Raw genomic sequence first — 26,914 nt, forward strand, 5'->3', positions numbered from 1 at the left:
ATACACAGCATATTGTCAAAACCAAAGCTTGAAAGTCATGTAACATGCTGTTCACAAGGTTAAAGCTGTGGTTTCCATGACTATGGAATACACAGTTTGTTTATACATATATTTCAAATCTCATACCAACAAGCTTTTTTTTAACTGTTTTCATAATGTCACTTTCATTTTATCGTGACAATTTATACCACTTTGGAAGAGTAAAATAAATTTCAGTGAGCAGAAATTTCCAAATTCTTTATTAGTTCCGATAACACAGTATGATGAAAAAATAAACACAGATGGTTCATGCTTTTCCATAAAATTATTAGTGTTAGAATGATCATTGCAATAAATCCCACATGGAATCAGTTATGTTGCCTGTGCTATGTTTCAGCATTCACTTATCAGAAGGCGGAAATTTGAAGAAATGCCTGTAATTTGCATACCAAATTTATGAGAGGGTACAGAGCCAAATTTCAAATGCACACTCAATATATGAGCGCCCAGTTACCGGGCTGATTGTATGCCAGCAGAATAGGGCAATGTAGCAAAAGTGACAAACTATTTTCATCCACGTGCTTTGAGACTGCAATCCAGTTATTTATCCATTCTATCAGATCATCTTCTTTCACATTAACAGGATTTAATCCACGGAGGAAACAAGCCTGTTGAAAGTCAACTCAGTAAGATTCTGGATACAAAACACAGTATGTTACACCTTTAAATACAAGTATCATACCCATCTCAGCTGGTCATGGCTCATTGCTTTCACTCCACCTTCCCTCAAAATTGCCATATCCATTTCGTGTATGATTCGAGCTCGATCAGATAACCGGTACCTGCGTCGCCATCCAACATGCATGCCATGCATTTTAAGAAGATGTCTCTGGAACAAAACAGTGAACTGAATCTATCTTCTTTCTTTTAAGACACTCAACAAATGAAACAATTCTAATAATTATGAGAAGCACCCTCCCCCAAAAACGCGCACGGATGTGTGTGGTAAAGAATTAGTTTCTTGTCTCTAACATTATGGAAATCTGTTTAGAAGCTACCCTCTTCTTAATTTTCTGCTTGATTCAGTGAGTGTAATAATAAATCGCAAAACAGAATTGGCTGCCCTTTTCAAGGAATGTGTGGTAAAAATGTCAGGCTATAGTGGGTCCCTGGTGAGTCCTAACAATTACTACTTTCACTTTTGGCAACTCTTAGAACTTTTTACCATGAGTCTGACATTTAACTATAGGTTACCCAACAACTGCTAAATTAGTTTGCCCACTGGTTCAGTCCGCTCAGAAACAGGTGTAGCTTATGTGGAGGAGTAGTTGGATTGGAGACTGCTAGAGAATGAATCCATAAATAAAGATCTTCTGACCAGCATGTAGAGGTAGTACAATGCTAATATTTATTGCAAATTTGTAATATATTAAATGTTACACTGTTGTTGTAGTCTTCAGCCTGAAAATAATTTTGATGCAGCTCTCCATGCTGTTCTATCCTGCACAAGGCTCTTCATCTTCAAATAACTATTGCAACCTACATCATTCTGAATCTGCTTACTGTGTTTTCATCTCTTGGTATCCCTTGAAAGATTATTACCACCACCCCCTTCCCACTCCACACTTTCCTCTAATAACAAATTAGTGATCCCTTGGTGTCTCAGAATGTGTCTTATCAACTGATCCCTTCTTTTAGTCAAGTTGTGCCAAAAAATTTTCTCCAATTTTATTGAACTTTCTCATTAATTACAGGCTAGCTATCTACAGTATTCCTCTGTAGCACCACATCTCAAAAGCTTCTATCCTCTTCTTGTCTGAACAGTTTATTGTCCATTTTTCACCTCCATGTAAGGCTATACGCCTTCAGGAAAGGCTTCCTAACACTATATTTGGAGTTAAAATTTTCTGCTTCAGAAACACTTTTCTTGCCATTGCCAGTCTACATTTTATCTCCTCTCCACTTCAGCCATCATGTTACTTTGTTGGCCAAGTCACAAAACTCATCTGCTACGTTAAGAGTTTCATTTCCTAATCTAATTCCCTCAGCATCACCTGGTTTAATTCTACTACATTCCATTATCTTTGTTTTACTTTTGTTGCTATTCATCTTATATCCCCCTTTCAAGACACTCTCCAAGTCTTTTGCTGTTCCTGACAAAATTACAATGTCGTCAGAAAACCTCAAAGTTTTTATTTGTTCTACCTAAACTTTAATTTCTACTCCAAATTTTTCTTTTGTTTCCTTTACTGCTTGCTCAGTGCAGACTGAATAACATGAGTGATTGGCTACAATCCTGTCTCACTCCTTTGTCAACCACTGCTTCCTTTTCATGTCCCTCGACTCTTGTAACTACCATCTGGTTTTCGTGCAAGTTGTAAATAGCCTTTCACTTCCTCCATTTTACTCCTACTGCCTTCAAAATTTCAGAAACAGTATTCCACTCAACACCATCAAAAGCTTTCTCTTAATTCTACAAATGTTATAAATGTAAGGTTTGCCTTTCCTCAGCCTGTCTTCTAATACAGATCACAGGGTCAGTATTGCCTCATGTGGTCCTACATTACACCAGAATCCAAACCAATCTTCCCCGAGGCCGGCTTCTACCAGTTTTTCCATTTTTCTGTAGAGAATTTGTGTTAGTGTTTTGCCAACAATGGCTTATGGAACTGATGGTCTGGTAATATTCACACCTGTCTACACCTGCTTTCTTTTACATTCTTCTTGAGTCTGAAGATATTTTGCCTGGCTCATACATCGTGAAAACCAGATGGAATAGTTTTGCCATGGATGGCTCTCCCAAGGCTATCAGTATTCCTGACAGAATGTCGTCTACTCCATAGGGCTTGTTTCAACTTCAGTTTTTCACTGTTCTATCAAATTGTGCTTGCATATTGTATGTACCATCTCATCTATGTCCTCTTCCTTTTCTATAATGCTGCCTCATGCTCATCTCCTTTTATAGAAGCTCTGTATACTACCATCTTTAAGGTTTCCCTTCATTGCTTAGTACTAGTTTTCTATCTGAGCTCTTGCAGCTGCTCCTCTTTTCTCCAAAGGCCTCTTTAATTTTCCTCAAGCTGGTATATTGTCTTTTCTCAAGTCACACATGCTTCTAATTCCTTACATATGTCATATGGCCATTCATGCTTAGTCTTTTTTTTTAAATATTTGTACAGTGAAACCTCTTTATAACGTTCCTCCATATGTTTTCCTGTATATTACATCCATTTTTTTCGGTCCCAGCTAAAAGCCCATATAAACAATGTTAAATTTTCCTCTTTACCGAGTTTCCTCTATATCACAATTTCCTCCATGTAATGCTCACATTTTTGGAACCCTGGTCAATTATTTACCTCTTTATAACGATTAAGTGACTGGATGTAGACACACAGTTTTCCGTTCTGTGGATTCACAATTTGCACCGGCTCAGAAAGCCCGTGCTCAGTGTATTTCACATGTCAGCGGCAGAACCCGGTCACATGACGTGATGCACATTCTGCTTGCGATCTTTTTGGTGCCATTTCAGTCAATGCTTTGTATTCATAGCGTGTTGTGTGAGCTGAACAGCAAACAGTTTGTGTGTCTAGTGAGAGTGTGTCTTCAATATAATTTTTTTTTTTTTTTTTTTTTTTTTTTTTTTTTTTTTTTTTTTTTTTTTAAAGAAAGAAAGCTTTTATCAGTGCACATGAGTGAAAAATGAAAGAACATTTCTGTGGAAGAGAAGTGTTTTGTTATTAAAAAAAGTGGAGGCATCTCCTGGTGAGAGTCACGTGGAGCTAGCGAAGCAATTTGAACTGGTACACTCAACACTACTATCAAAACAGATCATCGATAATGGAAGGGTTTGAGAATTGTGGAAATTCGAAACGTATGCGTGTGAAACTCTCGACTTACGGTGAAATGGAGGAAGTTTTATTAGCTTGGTTTCAGCAAGCACGTGCTGCAAACATTCCTATAAACTTAACTATTCTGAAGGAGAAGGTGCTTCAAATATCACTGCAGTTAGGAATGGAAAATTTTAAGGCATGCAGTGGACGGATTAATAAATTTTGACAGCATAATGGTGGTGTATACAAAGCGGAATGTGGAGAAAGTAAAAGTGTGGACAAACCAGCTGCAACTCAGTGGATGCAGACTCTCCCTATTCTGATACATGGCTACAAACTGGGTGACATGTATAACACTGACGAAAGCGGCATGTTTTTTTACAATTTAATGCTGGATAAGAGATTTACTTTTCGTGGGGAAAATTGCCATGGCAGTAAGAAGATCAAGAAACGTCTTACCGTTTTGTTGTGTGCAAATTCCGATGACAGTGAAAAACTGAAACCTTTGGTTATCAGGAAGCCAAAAACTCCGAGGTGCTTCAAAAACATTTCCATGTTTCCGTGCAAATACACAAACAATGCCAAGGCATGGATGACGAGTGATAAAATTACGTTTTCTCAGAGAATTTGATGCCAAAATGTGGAGTGCTGCTGTTTGTGGATAGATGTGCAGCACATCCACAAGACGTATCCTTTCTGAGAAATGTGAAAGTAATTTTCCTGCCACCCAACTGCACCAGCCACCTGCAACCTTTGGACTTGGGAATAGTACAGCCCTTGTAAAAAAAAAAGGCCTTGAATTTGATGGGCCAAAGAAAACCGGGCAGCCAGCAGAGCTCACAACTGAAGCTGAATATTTTACATGCAATGAATTTAATTATGTACTCGTGGAGGGAAGTCAGTGCTGAAACTATTAAAAACTGTTTCACAAAAGCAGATTCTGTGAGAATGAGATGGCAGCTCCTGTGGAAGCTGTTGCAAGTGATCTGCAAGAGTTTCAGGAATTACTAGGCAGTGATTCTGTCACTTTTGAGGACTTAGTGGCTGTGGATGACAACGTGGCAACTACAGGAGTACAAAGTTTTGAGGAGCTGACTGCAGAGAGAAGCTTGGAGAATAATAGTGATAGTGAAAGTGACAGTGACAAGGTAGATGATCCTGTGCCCTCATATCCTAAGGCAGCTGAAGCCTTTGAAACATTCAGGAGATATATTATGGCCCATAGACTTGAGGACAGAACGAGCAATAAATGATTGCCATACAGTCAAGGACAATAGGAAACAAACATGCTTGAATATTTTTAAAAAATCATAGGTATGCGATTTTCAGATTGCATAGGTTCCTAGAGTTTTGTCAAATTTAAGTTCCATTCCATAATTTAATTATTAAAGTAATTTTTTTGTAACTAATTCTTTTTTAATCTGCACTACTTACAGTGTTTTTATGTAATATGTGCAGTATATCATAAACAAAATTTGGCTCTTATTCTATAAGTGGGTCAACTGAAGAACGGAATACCACCTGTCAGCTTTGGACAACGATATCATATCTTAAGAATCTGTTATAACTTTTTACAGTACAAACTGATCCATTTACTTTCACCCATCCACCTACTGGGCCCCATTTTTTATTTACAAAAAACTAATCATTTGATACATTGATCATTTGCAATGAATATCATATTATGGTATTGTGAAAATTTAAAATGTCATCTATGGCACCATTTGTCAAAGCTGATTAGTGGTATCCCTATCTTAAGTAATGCTCTATAATTATTATTTGGAAGCCTTCCTCTTTATAGTGTTTTCCTCTATACAGTGTTCAGAATTTGTGGTCCCTTGAAAAACGTTATATAGAGGTTTCACTGTATTTATTTTCACCTATGCTCTCTACGAAACTCTCGACAACCTATGGTAATTGAGGTCCAGTCTCATTAACTGCCTATCTTTTTGCAATTCCTTCTGTTTTAATCTACTGTTCCTAACAATAAATCGTGGTCAGTGTCCACATCTGCTCCTGGAAATGTCTTACAATTTAAAATCTGATTCTGAAATCCCTGTCTTATCGTCATATAAATCAACTGACACCTTCTGGTGTTTCCAGATCAATGATAAAATTATTCTCTATGCAAAATTGTACAAGGTGGCTGCTTCTTTTATTCCTTTCCCCTTGTCCATATTCATATACTTATTTTTATTCCTTGTCTTCCTTTTCCTACTATCGAATTCCATTCCCCGTATCCATTAACTATCTGAATAATTTCTTTTATCTCCACATAACTTCTTCAATGTCTTCATCATATACAGGGGTAGTTTGCATATAAATTGGGACTAATGTGGTTGGTGTGTGCTTCTTGTCTATATTGGCTATGATAATGCATTCAATGCGCTGTTAATATTAGCTTACTAGCATCCCAATTTTCTTATTCATTATTAAACCTACTCCTGCATTACCCCTGTTTGATAACGCTGTATTCACCTGACCAGAAGTCCTGCTCCCCTTGCCACCGAACTTCCATAGTTTGCACTATATCAAATTTGAACCTACCCCCATTTCCCTTTTTAAAATTTCTAATCTAACTGCCCAATTTAGAAATGTAACATTCCTTGCTCCAACCTGCAGAACGCCAGTTTTGTTTCTCCTGATGATGTCGGCGGCCTGGAAATGGGGACTATTTTGCTTCTGGAATATTTTACCCAAGAGGATTCCATTATCATTTAACCATGCCCTCAGGAAAAATTACAGCTGTAGTTTCCCCTTGCTTTCAGTCGTTTGTACCAGCACAGCAAGGTTGTTTTGGTTTATGTTAGAAGGCCAGACCAGTCAATCATCCAGGCTGTTGCCCCTACAGTTACTGAAAAGGCTGCTGCTGCTGCCGCTCTTCAAGACTCACACAATTCTCCTGCTAACCATTCCTGATTAGGTAGATTCTTTTCAACTGAATTACATCAAAGAGAGAATCATGAGAATTAACAGTAAACTAGAATAGCATTTCAACAGCTTTTGTAATCATACAAAAATGGTACTCGCCACACATCACTGTCGACGAATAAGTAGGGTTTGAAAAACACACACTCTATTAAATATGACAAATATTTTTTTGCTTTAAGCACAGCTCACTGTTGCACCACGAGCAATCTTAATCAGAGGAGAATGCCTTATCCAGATATAAGTGTGTTATAGTGGTCATGGTGGCAAAATACAGTAGTTAAAGGGCAGGGTAGCAGTGAGTGGATGCCTGGTAGTCGTCTGACATGTTGTCATGGAAACATCAATGTTTAAACATTAATTTATTGTTCACCAACAAAAGCAATTGTGTTGATACTTGGAGAAGTCGACACCCCGCAGCCTTCGAGGAGGTGCGGTTGGCTGCACGGTGTCCTGACAGCTTACAGTGTCAGGTGGCCACTGATGATTACAGCAGCAGCTCAGCAAGGCTGTTGGCCGCAGTAGCACATGACTGCTCATAATGCAGATTATGGACTGCCTGGCAGCCCCGGACATAGCACACAAAATAATGTTGTGGAGCCAGCATGGATGAGATGGTGCCCATCACTAGCAGAGGCAGGCAGCATGTATTTTGGCTGCACAGTCCCTGGCTCTAGCTATCTCCAGGGCAGGAGATTGGCAGCAGCTAAAGTGGGCCTGCTGGTTGGAGAGCAGTAACTCCACAGCATTGGACCCGGCACCAGCAGCAGCACCACAGCTAGCAGTGTCACAGTCTGGACAGAGTGGCTGGTTGAGTCACGTAGATTCTCAGACCGAGACTCATACCCGAGTAAAAATGATGAGTATTCATAAGGTCTTGGCCCATCCTTATTTTGATACAGCATCGGTTTTGATCAAGTAAGCCATAAATATTCTGTGGCTCAGATGACAAGTAACCGGGCCACCCGTGTTGGCTCTGCTTTCTTGCTGAGTTGATATTTCAACTCTGGGCCCTCAGATGCAACTCGTGATGTAACTACGTGGCATCGTAATGACAGTTCCTATTGCATCAGCAAGCACAACAACTGAAGTAATAACATTTGCCAATTATGCGGCCTCTTGTATTGTCTGTGGCAGGTGACTTAATTGCACTCAGCAACCAATCAATTTTTTGCAGCAAAACAACTCAATTTCATCACAGTGTTAGAAAGTAAGTAAAACAACAGAGTTTATTTAGCAATTATACCACATTTTACTTTTGATAACTGAATAATCTCAGCTGCAAGGAGGAAGATAAGGAAACAGCCAGGCAGTCAACTGCATGATGCATTCACGAATATGAACTCAGTATGGAGGGTTCTGTACACATACATGTGTAATCAAAGGATTTGTTATTAATAACCAGTACACTAATTTAAAGGTACAAGAGGACTCACTGTAGTATGTTCTAAATCCGGTATGTATCTCTAAAACACTACCAAACAATTTCAACAGATCTCTGGCAGCACTCCAAAGTATATGTTTCTAGATGCTGCTACCCATCAGCTGAGACTACATAAAAATGCATATTCCCAGTCCTCCCAAATGTATGCAGGAATCGTCTTGCAAGTTGCTGCTCTTCAAGTATCCCCTTAAAGAATTACTGGAAAGTTGGTTTGAGCACCGTGATGCTTTAATATGCTCGGAGATTGTTTGTCCATACCTCCATGACTACACAACAAATCAGAAAGGGTCAAGGCCTGCTTTTACACACAGATTTTCCATTTAACTAGGAACATACTGACAGCCTGTTCCTACAAATAACATACAAATTTGATAGAGCTATTGCAGGTAATTACTGTTATGTTTGACGCACGCACGCACACCAATGAAGCATCAGTCAGATATAGAGTTCCAAAACAACAAAAACAAAGTTCTCCTTAACATGACTGCTATACTTTCATATCATAGCCTTGGTGCCTAGAAACTGAACGTGCGCAAGCTTCTGTGAACAGTCAATCTGCCTAATTCATCTCATCATACATTCTTTCATTCTGTTCATCACTTGTGGAGCAAATAGAAATATCAACTTGTACTATTTGGACAGATATTAGACAAAAAGCTACCTTGACTATGAGAATGCATTCACTATGCTGTTCATAGTAACTTACCTGCATTCCTATTTTCCTACTCACTGTTAAGACTTACTTCTGCATTATTCCTATTTGATTTTGTATTGCTAATCCTGGCCTAACCTGCTCTTCCTGCCACCACACTTCACTAATTCCCAGTGTATACAACTTCCATCAATTCCATTCTCTTTCTAAGTTCTCTATCCTACGTTCCTGATCAAGTGAGGTACCACCGCACATATTGACCATTAAGGCAAGCAGTCAAAAGTTTTAATAATCATACCAAAAAAATAAAGCTATGAAATAATTTTCTTTGTTTGTTCGGAGGAGTGTGTGTATATATATATATATATATATGCAGTCATGATACACAGTGAAATCCACAGGCCACAGTAACAAAGCACATCATTGGAGGAGCCAAAACATAATAGCAGAGCCCATCGATAAAGTACAGTATCACATGATAATATGTTTTCTTCATCTGAAGAGCAACAAAGCTAAAATAATCCATGGTGAATTAGTGGAAGTGTACGACAACAATGCGTGTCACAGTGGATAGGTGGCACAGATGCATCCAGTGAGGTTGAACAATTCTGGATGATAAAGAACAAACTAGCAGGCCACATTTGTGTGAAGAACTGGAAATTGTTAAGATGTTGACACCCCAGTGCTCAAAGACTGGTGTATCACAATCGAAGTGATAGTGGAAAAACTGTCATTCATTGGTTTTCAAAATCTTGCATGACATTCTAAATACAGCCTGCCAGAATCTGTTCACACGGATTCAAAACACACAACAGAATCAAAGCATCAGAGGAAATTCGGTTGTCTCAGGCTAATCTTCTTTAGCTATCTAATCACCAAGCATGAGTGCTAGGTGTATCACAATGACCCCAAGACGAAGGAGCGAAACAAACACTTAAAAGATACGAATTCATCACTGCAAAAAAAGCAAAGTCCAGGTCATCATTGGGCAAGGTGAAGATAATTGATTTTTGAGATTTTTAATGGCGTGATAACCAATTATGCTCTTAAGGGGGCAAACTGTCAGAGGATAGGATGGCTACTCAAATTCTGAAAAAGCCATCCATGAAAAGTGGACAGATCCAGTCAGAAGGGTCAAACTATAAAGTGAGGAAGCTAAAAACACACGCACACATGAGGTGTAAAAGGGCGGGTCAAATCTAAAAATGGAAAAGCAGGGATAAAAGAGCGGTCCTTGCCCGGGGAAGTAGCCATGGCTTCCAGACCCAGAAAATGCGGAGAGAGGCCCCAACCACGGCCACCCTGACCTTGCTCCAGGAAGAATGCAAAATATTAGAACTGAAAATAAAAACCACTTTTGCGAAGGAAACTGAGAACCAGTTTCAACCATCCGTGAATCATCTCCTAATATTAAGACAAGGAATTGGAAAGGCTATACTAGTATCAAAAGATGGGGACATTCCACTAATATTTGGGAGATCATCAGTCTGGATCCAAAACCACATTGTGAAGGTGGCTCATTACACAAGGGAAAACAATGGATGGGCCTAGCATGACCGACAAGTAGATGGCATAAGACAGAAACAAAAATAACTGTTAATAAGGCTGCTGAGTTCATTTGTCACCCAGCATGTACTCTGTATTTTTGCTGTAAGTAGATTATAGGCCTTAGATGCATTGTCTTACAAGTCAAAGGCATTGTTAATATTTAAACACAGGTGCATTATGTGGAAGATTTGTAAATAATATAGTTAATAAAGTGTACTAATTTCTGGTCAATTAAACAGCATCAACCATTTCGTTCCTTTTGATCTCTCCCCTCATCATACCTGCCATTGAAAAGAAGAATTCCTTGAAACCTCTCAACACAGTGACAGAAAAATTTATTGTATCTTATTGTTTCATCTTCCTAAAGTTCCATTTGCAAGCAGTGCACGAGATGAACAACTGTTGACAGATCTTGTAATACAGGTAATTTTCGCCTCACAAACATTAGTATATGCCTGATGGCCTCAAGTTATCAACAATTGTAATGTAAAAGAAATGAACCATCGCATAGCACCCAACAGAATCTATTATTGTTTATCTTTGTCGCTCCTGCGCGGCAGCTGTAAATCACTATGTACACGTATCGATTAATGATATAAAAAGAATTCTATTATTTCAAGACAAATGAGGCCTTGAGCACTTCACCTGTTACTGTTTCTATTCCATGAAAGGCGGATGCAAACTTGCTGCATTCCACAATCTGTATTTTATAATTTGTGCAAAATAAGTCTGTAAATGTGCCAATTGCCTTCTCAATCAGAAAACATAGTTTGTAAATAAAATAGAAAGAAACTTCCACATGGGAAAAATATATTAAAAACAAAGATTCCAAGACTTACCAAGCGGGAAAGCGCCGGCACACACACACACACACACACACACACACACACACACACACACACACACACACACACACACACACACACACAGAATTACTAGCTTTCGCAACCGATGGTTGCTTCTTCAGGAAGGATGTGGGTTTTAAGGGAGAGGGTAAGGAGTCATTCCAATCCCGGGAGCGGAAAGACTTCCCTTAGGGGGAAAAATGGACAGGTGTACACTCGCACACACACACACACACACACACACACACACACACACACACACACACACATATCCATCCGCACATACGGATGGATATATATATGTGTGTGTGTGTGTGTGTGTGTGTGTGTGTGTGTGTGTGTGTGTGCGCGCGAGTGTACACCTGTCCATTTTTTCCCCTAAGGGAAGTCTTTCCGCTCCCGGGATTGGAATGACTCCTTACCCTCTCCCTTAAAACCCACATCCTTTCGTCTTTCCCTCTCCTTCCTGAAGAAGCAACCATCGGTTGCGAAAGCTAGTAATTCTGTGTGTGTGTTTGTGTGTTTTGTTCATGTGCCTGTCTGCCGGCGCTTTCCCGCTTGGTAAGTCTTGGAATCTTTGTTTTTAATATAGAAAACATAGTTTTATATGATTAATTACGAGCAGGCACCATCAAGAGGACATTAACCTCAAGTATTGCCTATGATGTACAAAGCTTTTGTTAATACGCACCAGCTATTGTAACTGTAATATAAAAAGGTACGTAGCATTAAAAAACGTGTGTTATATACGAAGTGTGCTTATTTAGACAAATTATCGTTAAGTATATCCATCTCCTCATTACTTGAATGTTAATCATTTTTTATCAGTTTATCTCCAGAAATTATTATTACGCTGATGGACCGAACGCAGAATGCAGCATTGAGGCAGGAGGAACATTATCGTATTCCTATCATTTTTGAAGCAATCATTTTCAGTTGTGTAGAGTTGATTTCTTTTAAAGTCAATAAATCTTTTCGTCCCTTAGTGTCGATCCGTGTTTGACTGCATCGCGGCCATGAAAATGTGCGGATTTGATAATTTTTCTTCCTACCAATCTCAAATAAATTAATCTGCTGCTCCATTTCCAAAGAATGTCAGGTATTTAGTGACTTGTTACTATACGATAGTTGCCAAGTTACACACAAAACATCATTATACCTTCAACACTACAGTCTGTGTCTAGGGCTAAATTTCTCTGATTTTATTGTCATGGTCATTTCAAAACAGAAAATAACATTTTGTTCGTAATACTCTTTAAGTTCGGCAGTAGGCTTCTCCGTGTATATCAATGGAGTTGGTTAAGTGTGCTTGTGTCACTCTTGCACTGACTACATGACCAAGTAACAAAATGTGCAGATCTCATTTGAATCTTATCTATCACTCCTATTAATACCACCCACTGAATTTCCCGAAATGACAAGCAACATGGCGTGAACAAGGTGTTTGTAAGATACCTCTTTTGCTACACCATGTACCATACTGATTTCAAAGATATATAAGCTGCCTGACTGTAAAAGACAAGAGAAACTTCAATCGACTATATTTTTTCACGTAACTATGAAAACAACTTTACAGTAATTATTTAACTGCATTGGATTACGTTTATTACTTAACTTATCTCATCCTCTACTACCATAACAACATGAATTCTAATTTGATAATTTCAAGGTTTTTAAAAAGTCCCATTTTAGTTCTCCAAAAGCCCAGCAACAAATAAAAAAAAAAAATCAGCAAAAACTGTAAGACAGAAGACAAATTAGTATACCTTATGGTCCCTTTTCTTTATTCCGCCATAAGTGACAGAAGAATGTAAAAGATTGTATATACTCAGACTCACTTTAAAGGTTCTGGGCTCTGACTAAGTTATGACCATAGTGACGCTCGTCTTGGGTGACAGAGCAAAAGAAAACTTCAAATGATAACAATAATGAAAATTCCTGGATGGAACAAGATGTAAAATAAGGGAAAGGCAACAACTCACCTCTAGTGGACTGATGTGTGAAATATAGAAACAGAAAACAGTATTCACATTACCTAAAGTACGCACTTACACACACACACACACACACACACACACACACACACACACTTCCATGGCCTTCAGTAATCTATGATCAGTATCACCAACTGCGTGGGAGCGTATGTTTGGGTCTGATTGTGCACTTTTATTGCAAAAAAGTGCAAGAGCTCAAAAGCTACTGTGAATACTATTTTCTGTTGTGTTTCAATGCTTGATGTATCAGACCACTATAAAATTTCAAATCACAATGGCAGATATGGATTTGGATGTGGCCCCCAAATTACAACCTTGCGTCTTGTTCTTGCAATACACCATTTAGCTTATAGTCTGCGTAAATGAAAACATTGAGCTGCAAGCTGGCATTTCAATATGCCATTGCTCCATTCTTTACACAGCAAAGTATTTCACCATTTTGCGGGAAAAGGTCTACCTGAAATAGTGTAGTGCAGTTTACAAAAAAACACTCGTTTACAAGGGTGAGACTGAAATTTTTTTACAAAAACAAACAAGATTAGTTTTTCATATATTTTAAATTATTTTTTTTCTACAAGGTGCTAGGTCAGGCCTGTATGGTGGCGGTACACGATGCTGACCTTTAGGGCATACAGATAATAAGTCTCTAGTTTTGCTGCATGAAGCGATTTGTCATCATGAAATGAAATTTTTGCCTTGTGGGTGAACTTAAACATTTGTAGTAAACATACATTTGTGTACCACTTGACAGTAATGGACACCTATATTCTGATGCTACAACAGCAATATGGTCCATTTTGGAAAATACCTAACAACCATCTTCTTATTAGCACTGTGAATTCATCAGACTATGGTAGGCTTAGGTTCTGCTACAAACACCCAGAGTTTTTCTGTGCCAATTAATGTGTTGTTTTTGATCAGGAGTCAGATTATGTGGAATCCATTGGCAACACAGTTTTTTCACACCTGTTGATATAAAATGTTTCATATTCATGCTGTGCCAAAGCTGAAAAAATTCTTAGGATGTCTGTTGATCAACTTGAATTCACACTACCAATTATAAATTTGCATTCGATGGGGCTCTTTGTCAATACATTTTTAAGCCAATCTTCACAATTAGTGACAATTTAACATAATAAAAAACACAGCCTGGAAATGTTCTCCAGTCAAATTTATTTTTTTGTAAGCGCAAAATCTTGATGATGATTAGAAACTATTACAGCAAATTGAACAGACTACATGGCAATCAATTTGAAACATCAGAAAGTAGCAGTGACATATAAACATGGCATTAGACTAGGGCAGTTTTTTCTTTTTACAACCTCCGATTGCTTAGTATAGAAGCTATGCGAGCGGCAGGAAGTGGACATGTGCTGTAGGCTACTGCACAACTCTCGCACTACACACTCCGCCATTGCCAACCTCAAGGCATCAGTCTGCATTGCACTACAGCCACATAAACATGGCTGCCATCATTTTTGCTCCCGCCAAGTGTGAATCACGAAGTGTAATTTGGTTTCTGCAAGCAGGAGGGAACACTGCAGCAGAAATTCATCGGAGAATGAGCCAAGTGTAGGGTGATAACGTCATGACTGACGGTTGTGTGCGTGAATGGTGCCGAAAGTTTAAAGATGGCCGAAATGATGTGCATGATGAAGGGGGGCCAAGGATGCAAGTCTGTCGTTTCAGCTGACCTTGTTGAATGAGTTGACAGAATGGTTAGAGAAAATCGTATGTTCACCATAACTGCTTTGTCTATGGGAATCCGGAAGTTTCAAGACCTGTTGTACACACTATCGTTACTGAACGTTTAGTGTACAAAAAACTTTGTGCTCATTCGGTTCCAGAAATGTTGACTGATGCCCACAAAAGTCACTGAATGGTGTGAGCTTTAAATTTCCTTGACTGTTATCATGATGAAGGAGAGAACTTTTTGAAATCAACTGTTACTGCAGACAAAAATTGAATCCAATATGACACACCAGAAACACAACAACAATCACAACAATGGATGCATCCAAATTCATCAAACAAACCAAAAAAATTCAAACAAGCATTCAACAATAAAGGTTGTGTGGCTAATATGTTTCGGGAGCAAAAAGATGTGTTGCTTGTAGAGTTTATGCAGCCCGGAACCACTATCAATGCAGCTGCTTATTGTTAAACTTTACGATGTTTGTGGAGAGCCATTCAAAACAAACAAAGAGGAATGCTGACTTCAGGAAATGTGTTGATCCATGACAATGCTCATCCACACACTGCTAGCACAACCCAATGGCTCCTTGAACAATTTCAATGGGACATTTTCGATCATTCGCCGTACAGTCCTGACCTGGCACCCAGCGACATTCACCTTTTCCCTGAACTAATGATATGGCTGGGAGGGCAGCACTTTCAAAGCAATGAAGATCTTCAAAACAACGTCAACACTCATTTGCCATCATTGGCGGCAACATTTTTTGAAGAGGGTATTGCAAAGCTTGTCCACAGGTTCGATAAATGTCTCAATTTTTTCGGTGATTATGCTGAAAAGTAACAATAAGTGTACAAAAACTGTCGGTAAAAAACAATTGTTTTCTATTAACTTGTCTTATTCATAGCCTATCGGAGGTTTGGAAAAAAGGGGGAAAAAAAACGCCCTCATAAAATTTCTGGCATTTAAGCTTTACTAGTGCATCTTTAACCTGTACTCACAAACATGACCTTTAACATAATTAATCTTACAAATGTAAAATTGTTGATAGTATAATTTAAACAGATAGATAAAAAATCTACTTACCAAGAGGCGTTAGGGGAACACACACACACACACACACACACACACACACACACACACACACACACACACCAGGATTTAACTATTACAAGCTTTCAGAGAAAGGGGCTCCTCCTCCTGGCAGAAGAGTCAAAGGGGAAGGAAGAGGACTGGAGAGCTGTATGGACAGAGGTACAGTTCAAAAAAAAGTCTGAACTTTGGACCAGGGAAGACTTACCGGATGGGATGAGACTACACCAAACGAGATTTGAAACCTGAGAGCTTAAAGGTGAAAGACAGGGTAATACACCAAACAGAGATTACTACTAAAACTCCGTGCATGAGTTAATAAGAGTGGAAAGCTAAGTGCATTGTATGTAACAGAGGTGAGAGGGGGCGACGACAAAAATAGACGAGTCAGCAAATGAAAGATGTAGGAAACTAAAATGAAGTGGAGAAATGAGTAGTTACTGTAAATAAGTGCTGAGACGGAAGGAATTAACGTAAATTAAGGCCAGGTAGGTGGCGAGAACCAAGGAAATGTAGTGCTAGTTCCCACTTGCAGAGTTCTGAGAAACTGGTGTCTGGGAGAAGAACCCAGATGGCGCGTGTGGTGAAACAAGCACTGTGGTCATGGCTGTTTTGAACAGCATGCTCTGCAACAAGATATTGTGTGCTGCCTGTATACCCCTTCTGCCTATGCCCATTCATTCTGACTGACAACTGGGTGGTAGTCATAGGGTAGGGAGATGGGTGCAGAAGAAACATAAGAGTCTGACAAGGATGTTGCAGAGATTGGGAGAGCGACGAAAAGCTATTCCAGTTGTGGTGGGCAAAATCTTAGACAGAATGCATCTCACTTCAGAGCACAATTTTAGGAAGTCATGGCCTTGTCAAAGTTGCTAATTGATACATTAAAAACCAGAATAATACCGGGTGACAAGTGGTGTGCTCTGAAGTTGTTTTTTGAAGGGATCAGCAATACCACGATTGGATGTGATGGCCTGGGAAATCTGCTTTTGAACTAGGCTGCTGGGATAATTATGTCCAGTGAAGGCTGAATTGAGAGTGGTGGTGTATTCCTGTAAAAAGTCTGCATCCAAACAATGCCATCTTGAATGCCAAGGCTGTATGGGGGGGAATGTTTGACATGGAAAGGATGGCAACTGTCAAAATGTAAGTACTGTTGTTTGTTGGTAGGTTTGATGTGGACGAAAGTGTGTAGCTGGCTACGGTGAGGGTGAAATCAACATGTTACCTCCCATACAGCCACCTTTGAAATGACATGTTACATACCAGCTGTTAAGTAAACACTGTTTGGCCATCTACATTGGCAGGACTACCACGCAGTTATCAATCAGGATGAATGGACATAGGCAGGGGTATATAAAGGCAACACACAATATCATGTTGCAGAGCATGCTGTACATGACAGCCATGACATTGGTACCTATCTCACCGCACACACCATCTGGATTCTCCCCCAGACATCGGTTTCTCAGAACTCCACATGTGGGAACTAGCACATGTCCTTGGTTCTTGCCACCCACCTGGCCTTAATTTATGTTAATTCCTTCCATCTCAGCATTTATTCACAGTAGCTATTCCTTTCTTCACTCCATTTTAGTTTCCTACATCTTCCATTTTCTGACTCGTCTATTTTTTGCCGTCCCCCCTTTCCACCTCTGTTATATACAACGCACTTAGCTTTTCAGTCTTATCAACTCCTGCACAATGTTTTAGAAGTAATCTCTGTCTTGCATATTACACTGTCTTACACCTTTAAGCTCTCAGATTTCAAACCTCATCCTGTGCAGTCTCCAACAATCGGTCTTTCCTTTTCATCCCATCTGGTAAGTCTCCCCTGACCTAGGGTTCTGTGTGACATTTCTGAACTGTCCCCTTTCTCCTACAGCCCTCCAGTCCTTTTCCTTCACCCCTCTTCATTGACCGCCAACTCTTCTGCCAGAAGAATGAACCACTGGCTCCGAAAGGTTGTAATAGCTAAATCTTTTTGTGTGGGTGTGTGCCGCGTAGTGAGTAGACTTTTTATCTATCAGTTTATATTAAATGTAAAATTGTGTAATTCATAAACTCAAATAACAATACCAACAGTAGTTCTGTTACTAATTCTAACCAACTTCTTTCATAACTTATCCTAATTCCACATAAGGATACAATCTATGAACTGTCATACTTACAACATGACCAGTATAGAGATACAGGATGTGGTATGGGTGTCCTTTAAATAAGTCAATGCACTTCACAATATCCTCGGTTTTTGGATGCACACCGCTTCCTATTAAACTTAAAATCCTTGCCCATGGTTTGTGTAAGGATTCATCTTCTATATTGTCCAACTGTGCCTGCAAAGCTCTGAACACTGGTCGACAGTGGTATAAACGTGACCGAAGATTATGAACATCAAATTCCACACGCTGCTGAATGGTCCAGAAATGAGAGCACAGCAGTTGTCGAGGGAACAGGTATCTAGACATTCAGTAAACATTTTAACACTGGAAATAAAGTGCATGTAAAGCCCAGGATGTACAATGCTGACAACAATGTCATCAAAATGCTCAATGAATTTTATATCACTAGTTACCAACATCCAAGTGTGAAACGGATATTATATGGACAGAAATAATTTATATTTCACTTAGATATCTAAACATCTGAGATTACATGACTTACACTAAAAAAGCACATATCAAACTCATAAATTTTAAGCAGTAGGATAGGAGGGCATGTGTTTGCCAACTGTTGATGAGCACAACTACAGGAGATTAACAGAAAAGAAAGAAAGAACTTACGACTTTCAGAACTTTGAAGGAGATTCTTCACTGGGTGAAAGTGGCACACCAAAACTTGGACCAAGTGAAGGAAAAATGTACATTTGTCACAGGAAAATGAAGGATGCTTGAATCCTTATATCACACATAATAACAATAACAATAATAATAATAATAATAATAATAATAACAACCACAACAGATTCCGACATTAGGTTATTGACAATGGGCTGCAAGCCAACTGGTAAGTTGTGTGTGTGTGTGTGTGTGTGTGTGTGTGTGTGTGTGTGTGTGTGTGTGTGTGTGTGTGTACGCGCGTGCATTTCAAAACTAGTGTGCGATTGCTGTGTTCTGTGTATTATCAATTTTGCGGCTAATATTTGATTGCAGTCTCCCCCCACCCCCCTCCAACTCCCAATTTCCTGCGTTTCTCCCTTATCTTCAATATTTATTTTATGAATTTGTACAATTTTTATTTCATGTTTATATCTTCATGCCATGGCTACATGCTATGTTATTGCTCGACATACGGAACTGTTTGTGTAGCAGCTAAGGGCATAATATGACATAACCAGTCAAAGCCAATAGGGGACATCAAATCCTCTGGTTTATCCAGTCATTCTGTCTCTCATAATTTTACAGTTTTCTCATGTGAATTTTTGTTTTGATATGAAATGAAACTTCCTGGCAGATTAAAACTGTGTGCCCGACCGAGACTCGAACTCGGGACCTTTGCCTTTCGCGGGCAAGTGCTCTACCAACTGAGCTACCGAAGCACGACTCACGTCCGGTACTCACAGCTTTACTTCTGCCAGTATCCGTCTCCTACCTTCCAAACTTTACAGAAGCTCTTCTGCGAAACTTGTAGAACTAGCACTCCTGAAAGAAAGGATACTGCGGAGACATGGCTTAGCCACAGCCTGGGGGATGTTTCCAGAATGAGATTTTCACTCTGCAGCGGAGTGTGCGCTGATATGAAACTTCCTGGCAGATTAAAACTGTGTGCCCGACCGAGACTCGAACTCGGGACCTTTGCCTTTCGCGGGCAAGTGCTCTACCAACTGAGCTACCGAAGCACGACTCACGTCCGGTACTCACAGCTTTACTTCTGCCAGTATCCGTCTCCTACCTTCCAAACTTTACAGAAGCTCTTCTGCGAAACTTGCAGAACTAGCACTCCTGAAAGAAAGGATACTGCGGAGACATGGCTTAGCCACAGCCTGGGGGATGTTTCCAGAATGAGATTTTCACTCTGCAGCGGAGTGTGCGCTGATATGAAACTTCCTGGCAGATTAAAACTGTGTGCCCGACCGAGACTCGAACTCGGGACCTTTGCCTTTCGCGGGCAAGTGCTCTACCAACTGAGCTACCGAAGCACGACTCACGTAGCTCAGTTGGTAGAGCACTTGCCCGCGAAAGGCAAAGGTCCCGAGTTCGAGTCTCGGTCGGGCACACAGTTTTAATCTGCCAGGAAGTTTCATATCAGCGCACACTCCGCTGCAGAGTGAAAATCTCATTCTGGAAACATCCCCCAGGCTGTGGCTAAGCCATGTCTCCGCAGTATCCTTTCTTTCAGGAGTGCTAGTTCTGCAAGTTTCGCAGAAGAGCTTCTGTAAAGTTTGGAAGGTAGGAGACGGATACTGGCAGAAGTAAAGCTGTGAGTACCGGACGTGAGTCGTGCTTCGGTAGCTCAGTTGGTAGAGCACTTGCCCGCGAAAGGCAAAGGTCCCGAGTTCGAGTCTCGGTCGGGCACACAGTTTTAATCTGCCAGGAAGTTTCATATCAGCGCACACTCCGCTGCAGAGTGAAAATCTCATTCTGGAAACATCCCCCAGGCTGTGGCTAAGCCATGTCTCCGCAGTATCCTTTCTTTCAGGAGTGCTAGTTCTGCAAGTTTCGCAGAAGAGCTTCTGTAAAGTTTGGAAGGTAGGAGACGGATACTGGCAGAAGTAAAGCTGTGAGTACCGGACGTGAGTCGTGCTTCGGTAGCTCAGTTGGTAGAGCACTTGCCCGCGAAAGGCAAAGGTCCCGAGTTCGAGTCTCGGTCGGGCACACAGTTTTAATCTGCCAGGAAGTTTCATATCAGCGCACACTCCGCTGCAGAGTAAAAAAAAAATCTCATTCTTGATATGAAATGCTTGACATAAAAAGTGAAGCACCCACAAGACATGGTCAGATGGCAATATAACTTTGTACATGTACCCATCACTGGTGGATACGAAAATGAGAGTTGCAATTCTCTAACAGGTAGAATGGCCACCACAGTGCATTAGTATTGTTACCAGGCCCAGTACAGTATATAAGGTGCATGAACAGGGTCATATTTTGAGTGATCACTCTGAAGAACACGGAGACGCTGCATGCTTGTGCATGTTATCAGCACCTGATGAAGTTTGGAAGGGACCCCACTGTGGATCTCTACTTGGCCAGCTGGTTGAATCGTACAATATCCTGATTTATGGGGCATTTGGATCATTGGCCCGATGTTTGACCAGATGGGAACATATGGGCAGGCATACTCATTGTCACGGTTCTGGTCAACCTTGTCTGACTATCACAAGGGAGGCACACAATATTGTACACCAAGCACATTGTAATCCCTTCACACCTTCTCCTGTCAACTGAGAAAAAGTAATAGATTCCTACAACACTAGGTGTTACCCTGCACCGTTGCTCAGACACTAGCAGCAGCAGGACTAGTAAATTACGTTCCCATGTGGAGGCTGCCATTAACACCACAACACAAATGGCTGTTAGGAGTGGTACTGGTGATGAGTGGCATCACGTTCTGTTCAGTGATGAATCGTGGTTCTGCACTACCCCTGATGACCATTCTCAACGAGTATGGCAATGGCCTTGGGAGATGTTCTACTCTTCCAGTGTACTGGAGAGACACAGCGGTGATACTCTGGCATTGATATGGGGAGCCATTGGGTATTACTTCAGATCATGGCTGGTAACGGCTGAGGGAACTCTGACAGCACATGGTACATAAAAGACATCCTGCATCGTCTTTTCTATCCTATTCTGCATAAGCAAAACATAGTGTATGTTTTCCCTGTGAATACTAAGGCTAGACAGGGAATCGAAATCACCATCAGATACTAAATCCTCACGAGTTACTTCTCGTGCAACAGTATCGTTTTCAACATGACGCGACAATTCTCATCCACACATAGCAAATGTGTCTATGAGATGTCTGCACAATACTAAGGTAGTACCATGGCCTGTAAAATCCCCAGATCCATCCCTGACAACGTGTGTGACCAGCATGGATGTCAACTTGATCCCAGTGTCAGTATCCAGATTACCAAGGACCAGTTAGAGCAGCTTATCTTAAGACAGGATACAATGGCTTTACGACAGCTTTGCCAACCAAACTGGTGCACGCATTCAGGCCAGAGGGGTTGCAACATCACATTGATAAGTGGGCTCAAGTTCTTTGTAAATCTGACTGAGTTTTGTAACCACTGAAATAATATCAAATACCATCTCAACACATGAAGTTTCACAGGGAGAAAAAGTAATCCTCCAAAAGCTAGCGAAGTCTTCATTATTCTTTGTGAGCCTGTTGCAACTTAGCAATTCGGCTATTTGGCGTAAATTTTTACATTTTTCCAGAATTTCCCTTATTGTTTTTAAAAGTTTACTTGACTACTAGTATTATTCAGAGGAAATAGCTACCACATTTCTGACAGCAGAGGCCTTTTGTCTCCACCTGAGACTAACACTTGTCATGCAGCTTTACAGTTCATTGCCTTGTAGATATCATGAGTTTTCAATTCTTGAATCTAGATATTCATACAATTTGTAGGAGGAGTAGGCTACATAATGGGACATGCATTTAATTTCCTTTTAATAATTTCCAATTTATTGTTTTACATAAGGTAGAAGGTCCAGAGTGCATGATTCAACTCTAAACTTTTTTTGGGGAAAAAAAGTCAATATGAAAAAATCATCAGTGTCTTGTACTGTGAAAGTACAAATCAAATTTCAGCTGAAGCTTAGTTTTATTACTGACAATAAGTATTGAAGAGCAATTTTAAATGTGCTTAGAAGTGAGTATAAGAACTCCAGTATCTTTAGATATTAATGGCTACAGGGCCAATGCAAGCCAAGGCACTCCACCTCCAATAAGATACATACATCAATAATGCATTCTTTTCACATAGATTAAAATAACCAATAAGAAAAGGGGAACATATTTTGAGCACCAAAAATGGAACTACTTGATATTCTTAATGGGTGGACTTAAAATTGAGATCACTATGTCTTTGGTATTTTCTCTGCCTTTTTGGAATGAAGGCTTTGGGACTAACACATCAACTGTCCAACTCAATGTTTATGTTAGGTTGGGTGGGTGACAGACTGTGTGTGAGCTGACAAAATCAACATGTGTTGTCATATGAGGAAAAACAAATAAGAGTTACTGAATACTTCAAAAAGTACTTATTGCAGCTGTATATCACAACATAAAATATTTTTTACAGTTGTGGAGAACATTCCAATTAATTTTAGGCTTATGACTGCTGCTTTTCCAAATATGTTGCACATTCCATGTTCGAGTCAATATCTGGCACAACTGAAACAACTTACTGCCACAAAAAATACTGTCTGTCTGCTGCATTCTCATTGTATATTTACAACCAGCTGTTGGCGCCCCTCCTCCCCCCTTGCTTTTCTGTTACGCTTTGAGAAGTGCTGACACCATGAAAATAATCATCTCTGATCTAAACTCTGCTGGATGCCAACACACTGGCCTCACCTATGCCCTCCAAATGAATCCTGAACAAAATTACGTTCTGCTGGAATATGAAAATCATCTAGCAGTAAGTTTTTTCGACTTGTCACCTTAACTTGCTGTCAACATTATATAAGTGTGAAATACTTGAGGACTTAAAGGGGAGGTTTTCCGGTGATTTCCATAAATTGCTTCAGGCAAATGCCTGAAAGGACGCGGCCGATCTCCTTCCCTAATCTGATGGGACCAATTACCTCGCTGTTTGGTCCCCTCTCCCACATCAACCAACCAACAAACTTTGGGGAGACACCATTTGGTTCCTCCTGAAAGATTTCAAAGTCTTAACGCTTCTGCAGGTAACTTCTCTTCATATTCATCTGACAGCATTAGTGGAACATCAGTCGCCTTTTCTAATTTATGGCTTCTGGTCCAGTGGTAACACTCACCATCTCATTCATGCCCCCCCCCCTTTTTTGGGGAGGGGGGGCACATTTTCTGGAGCTATCATAGGCTCCAATTAAAGCCCGCCACAGTGACCCGATAAACGGTGGCCGCAATGATGTTACAAATGAACATGAAGGTACTTATGTAACCACGTCTGAAGTGAAAGATGAAATGATGGCGGTAAGTGGCTTTGATTAATGAAAAATATTCATCATTAATTTTAATCTCCTGCAGCAGATCTCTCAATTCTTTCTGGACTGGAAAGCAATTCACAGAAATCCAGTTTGCAAAGAATGCAGAAATGTCCAAACTATAAATACCATTAAAAATATCTACAATCTGTTAACTTACTATGTTATTTCAAGGAATGGAGTAGAGGGAAGATATAAAAGGACGAACAGCTAAAAGCATCAGAAGCAGCTTAGAAGGATTGCAAGGTATGTTGGTATTAAAATATTGAGCCAGATGGCACTACCACCCAGCTGAACACTTCATTCCCTTATCTTCTTCATGTATTGGATGATTCTGATATATGTGTGGAACATAAATACACTTCCGGCAAGGTAAGCTTTGAAAACGTCCTGTCAAAAACTCTACAGTGATTTGCAGATTGTGCGTGTACAATATACCTATCAAGTGCATAGGGAAGTATCTAAATGTGACATATTAGGCCTATACTAATGGAAACAAGCAGTTACACAAACTACAGTACCCACATTCACACGTCCACCATCAAAATTTCACACATGATTGATTCATATGGCGGCTTCAAATTTCATTTGTAGCCAAATTATTAGTCCAAAAGTCTTGATTACAACTCAGAGCTAGTAATTAATGTGGACGTCCGTTCAGAGTTAGACTTCACACAAAATATGCTGACAGATAACTAAGTGCAAGAGACATGATATACTTACACCATTGGCAAAACTATATAATTTGTAAAGGGCAAAACGGATAGAAAGAGCATTGGAGCAACTTTCACTATGTCTTTCTTCATCTTGTGATACAATTCAAGTTCACCTCGACTTAAAAGTGCGCGATCTCTCAGAGCGGTATGTATCTGCATTGAGATCTGAAAGAATGACTTCAAGTCTCTGTAGAAATCCTTAATTCCGGCAGTAAATATCCTGTACGTACGTAGAGCCGCGGGGAACTTCTTCTCCAAAAGCGTCTCATAGCCTTGAACAAATTGCATGTAGCGCGAAAGTGCATATCGTCGTATTTTATTAATTTCTTTCTGTGACGTCGTAGTTTTCTGACTGCATCTGCGAAAACATTGATTGTTAGAAGTTAATATGTGACACATGCTCACCTACATCTGACACAATGCTATGTGATATTTTCTCTCGTTTATCTACGCAGTATCATTAGTTGATCATGCTTACTACATTAATTAATCGTACCTACGAATACAATGTCGAGTTATGCTGGAACTTGTTATTAAACTCCTGCCAATACAACTTAAATAAATCATCTTCGGTGTTCAGATCAAAGCATTTAAAAATCAAATAATCTCAAAACAGCAAAATATTGTTGTATTTCACACTGTCACTATTTATTTCCGTCCATCAACAATATCACGAATACGCATTTGTTTGAATACCTCCTCCCCATCTTCGATAGCAGCATAGCACGCACTGAGGACAGAATCGACAAGGATGTTCGACTATCGTTGGAACTGCGATACTAGATTTTGATTTCACATGCCGCACCATAGAGTATAAATTTCTATGCAGTGAGCATTCGAATGAGCGGAAACGGGATTCTGACCGTAACATCTTCTGCATCTCAGGTCACGTGATTTTGAGACAGCGCATTTTAGCCCGTATAGTGCTTAGCGTATTTCGAGTGTCTTTACTCCGCTGCTACAAATAGATCGCCTTCAGAAGTACCGTGAAACTTTGTATACGGGTTTTACCGACATCTAATTTCATGTAAGGAACTGAAGTTGGCTCAAAGCTGTGCGGTATTGTACTTTTTTGCCAAAGTACTACAGCTCAGACTCCACTTTGCTGACGTCTTTTCCGTAACTTGATAAGAAGTGACAACCAACAATATTTTTTACGTTTCCTATTTCCCTCATTATTGAATCTCTCTTCTAATTAATAATGCCACAGTGACACTGTAGAGGGCGGTGAGGTGTCATGATGAAACAACGCTTATGACAATGTGAAATTTTTACAATAAATAAGGCAAGTGATTTGTACCACCAGCATGTCCATTATTATTTTCAGTTTTTTCGCCGTTACATCAGAAAAGAAACAAACAAGTTAAAAATACAGGATAAGTGGCCGAGTTTTGGGGTAATAGAAGAAGTGACACAAACAGTTTTTAAAAGTTGTCTATTGCACTGAGTCATATAGTCGAATCTGTTTTAATTAATTACGTTACAATGACACTGTATAGGAAACTCTCTTATGCATAAATACTTAGATGCAAACAACGGTTTGAGAACCTGCATAAACAGGAGGAAATTACGCAGACTACTACTACTACCACTCGGCTCTACAGCCCTTGGAGGGCCTTGGCCTGCATCACAATATCCTGCCATTCTATCCGACCCATGGCGTTCTGTCTCCATCCTCTGACACCCAGCTTTTTCATGTCTTCTTCAGCTCCATCTACACATCTCTTTCTGGGGCGTCCCCTCCTCCGTCTGCCTCCAGCCTTGCCATCAAAAATCCTCTTACATGCTCTGTTTCTTCTATTCTGACCATGTGCCCTGCCCGAGCCCTGTCTTCTTATTTTAATGGTAGTAACAATGTCAGGTTCTTCAAATAGGTGTAGTAGTTCTGCATTCGTACAAATGTGCCAATATTCTTGCTCATTTACTAGGCCATATATTTTGTGTAGCACCTTTCTTCACATTTGCTAAGGATCCTTTCCTCATTTGCAATCATGGTCTACGTTTTGGTACCATACATAACAACTGGTCTTATAACTGTTTTTTAAATGAGGATTT

The 26,914-nt window shown here is 39.9% G+C and overlaps 1 protein-coding gene and 3 non-coding genes across 4 annotated transcripts; all 4 read right to left on the bottom strand.

Moving 5' to 3' along the window:
• Positions 1-216: 216 nt before the first annotated feature.
• On the bottom strand, positions 217-25,616 carry LOC126365879 (LETM1 domain-containing protein 1-like). Its single transcript, XM_050008576.1, has 5 exons — positions 25,356-25,616; positions 24,867-25,217; positions 18,177-18,465; positions 722-868; positions 217-647 (listed from the first exon to the last, which is right to left on the bottom strand). Exons 1-5 carry the CDS (start codon positions 25,424-25,426, stop codon positions 471-473), a joined length of 1,035 nt encoding a protein of 344 aa, XP_049864533.1. The 5' UTR covers positions 25,427-25,616; the 3' UTR covers positions 217-470.
• Trnas-cga (transfer RNA serine (anticodon CGA)) lies at positions 19,470-19,544 on the bottom strand. The gene has a single exon. It is a non-coding gene; the product is annotated as a tRNA-Ser (tRNA).
• Trnas-cga (transfer RNA serine (anticodon CGA)) lies at positions 19,770-19,844 on the bottom strand. The gene has a single exon. It is a non-coding gene; the product is annotated as a tRNA-Ser (tRNA).
• Positions 20,070-20,144, bottom strand: Trnas-cga (transfer RNA serine (anticodon CGA)). The gene has a single exon. It is a non-coding gene; the product is annotated as a tRNA-Ser (tRNA).
• Positions 25,617-26,914: the final 1,298 nt, after the last annotated feature.

Source organism: Schistocerca gregaria, chromosome 4 (assembly GCF_023897955.1).
Source record: "Schistocerca gregaria isolate iqSchGreg1 chromosome 4, iqSchGreg1.2, whole genome shotgun sequence".
NCBI classification, from domain to species: domain Eukaryota; kingdom Metazoa; phylum Arthropoda; class Insecta; order Orthoptera; family Acrididae; genus Schistocerca; species Schistocerca gregaria.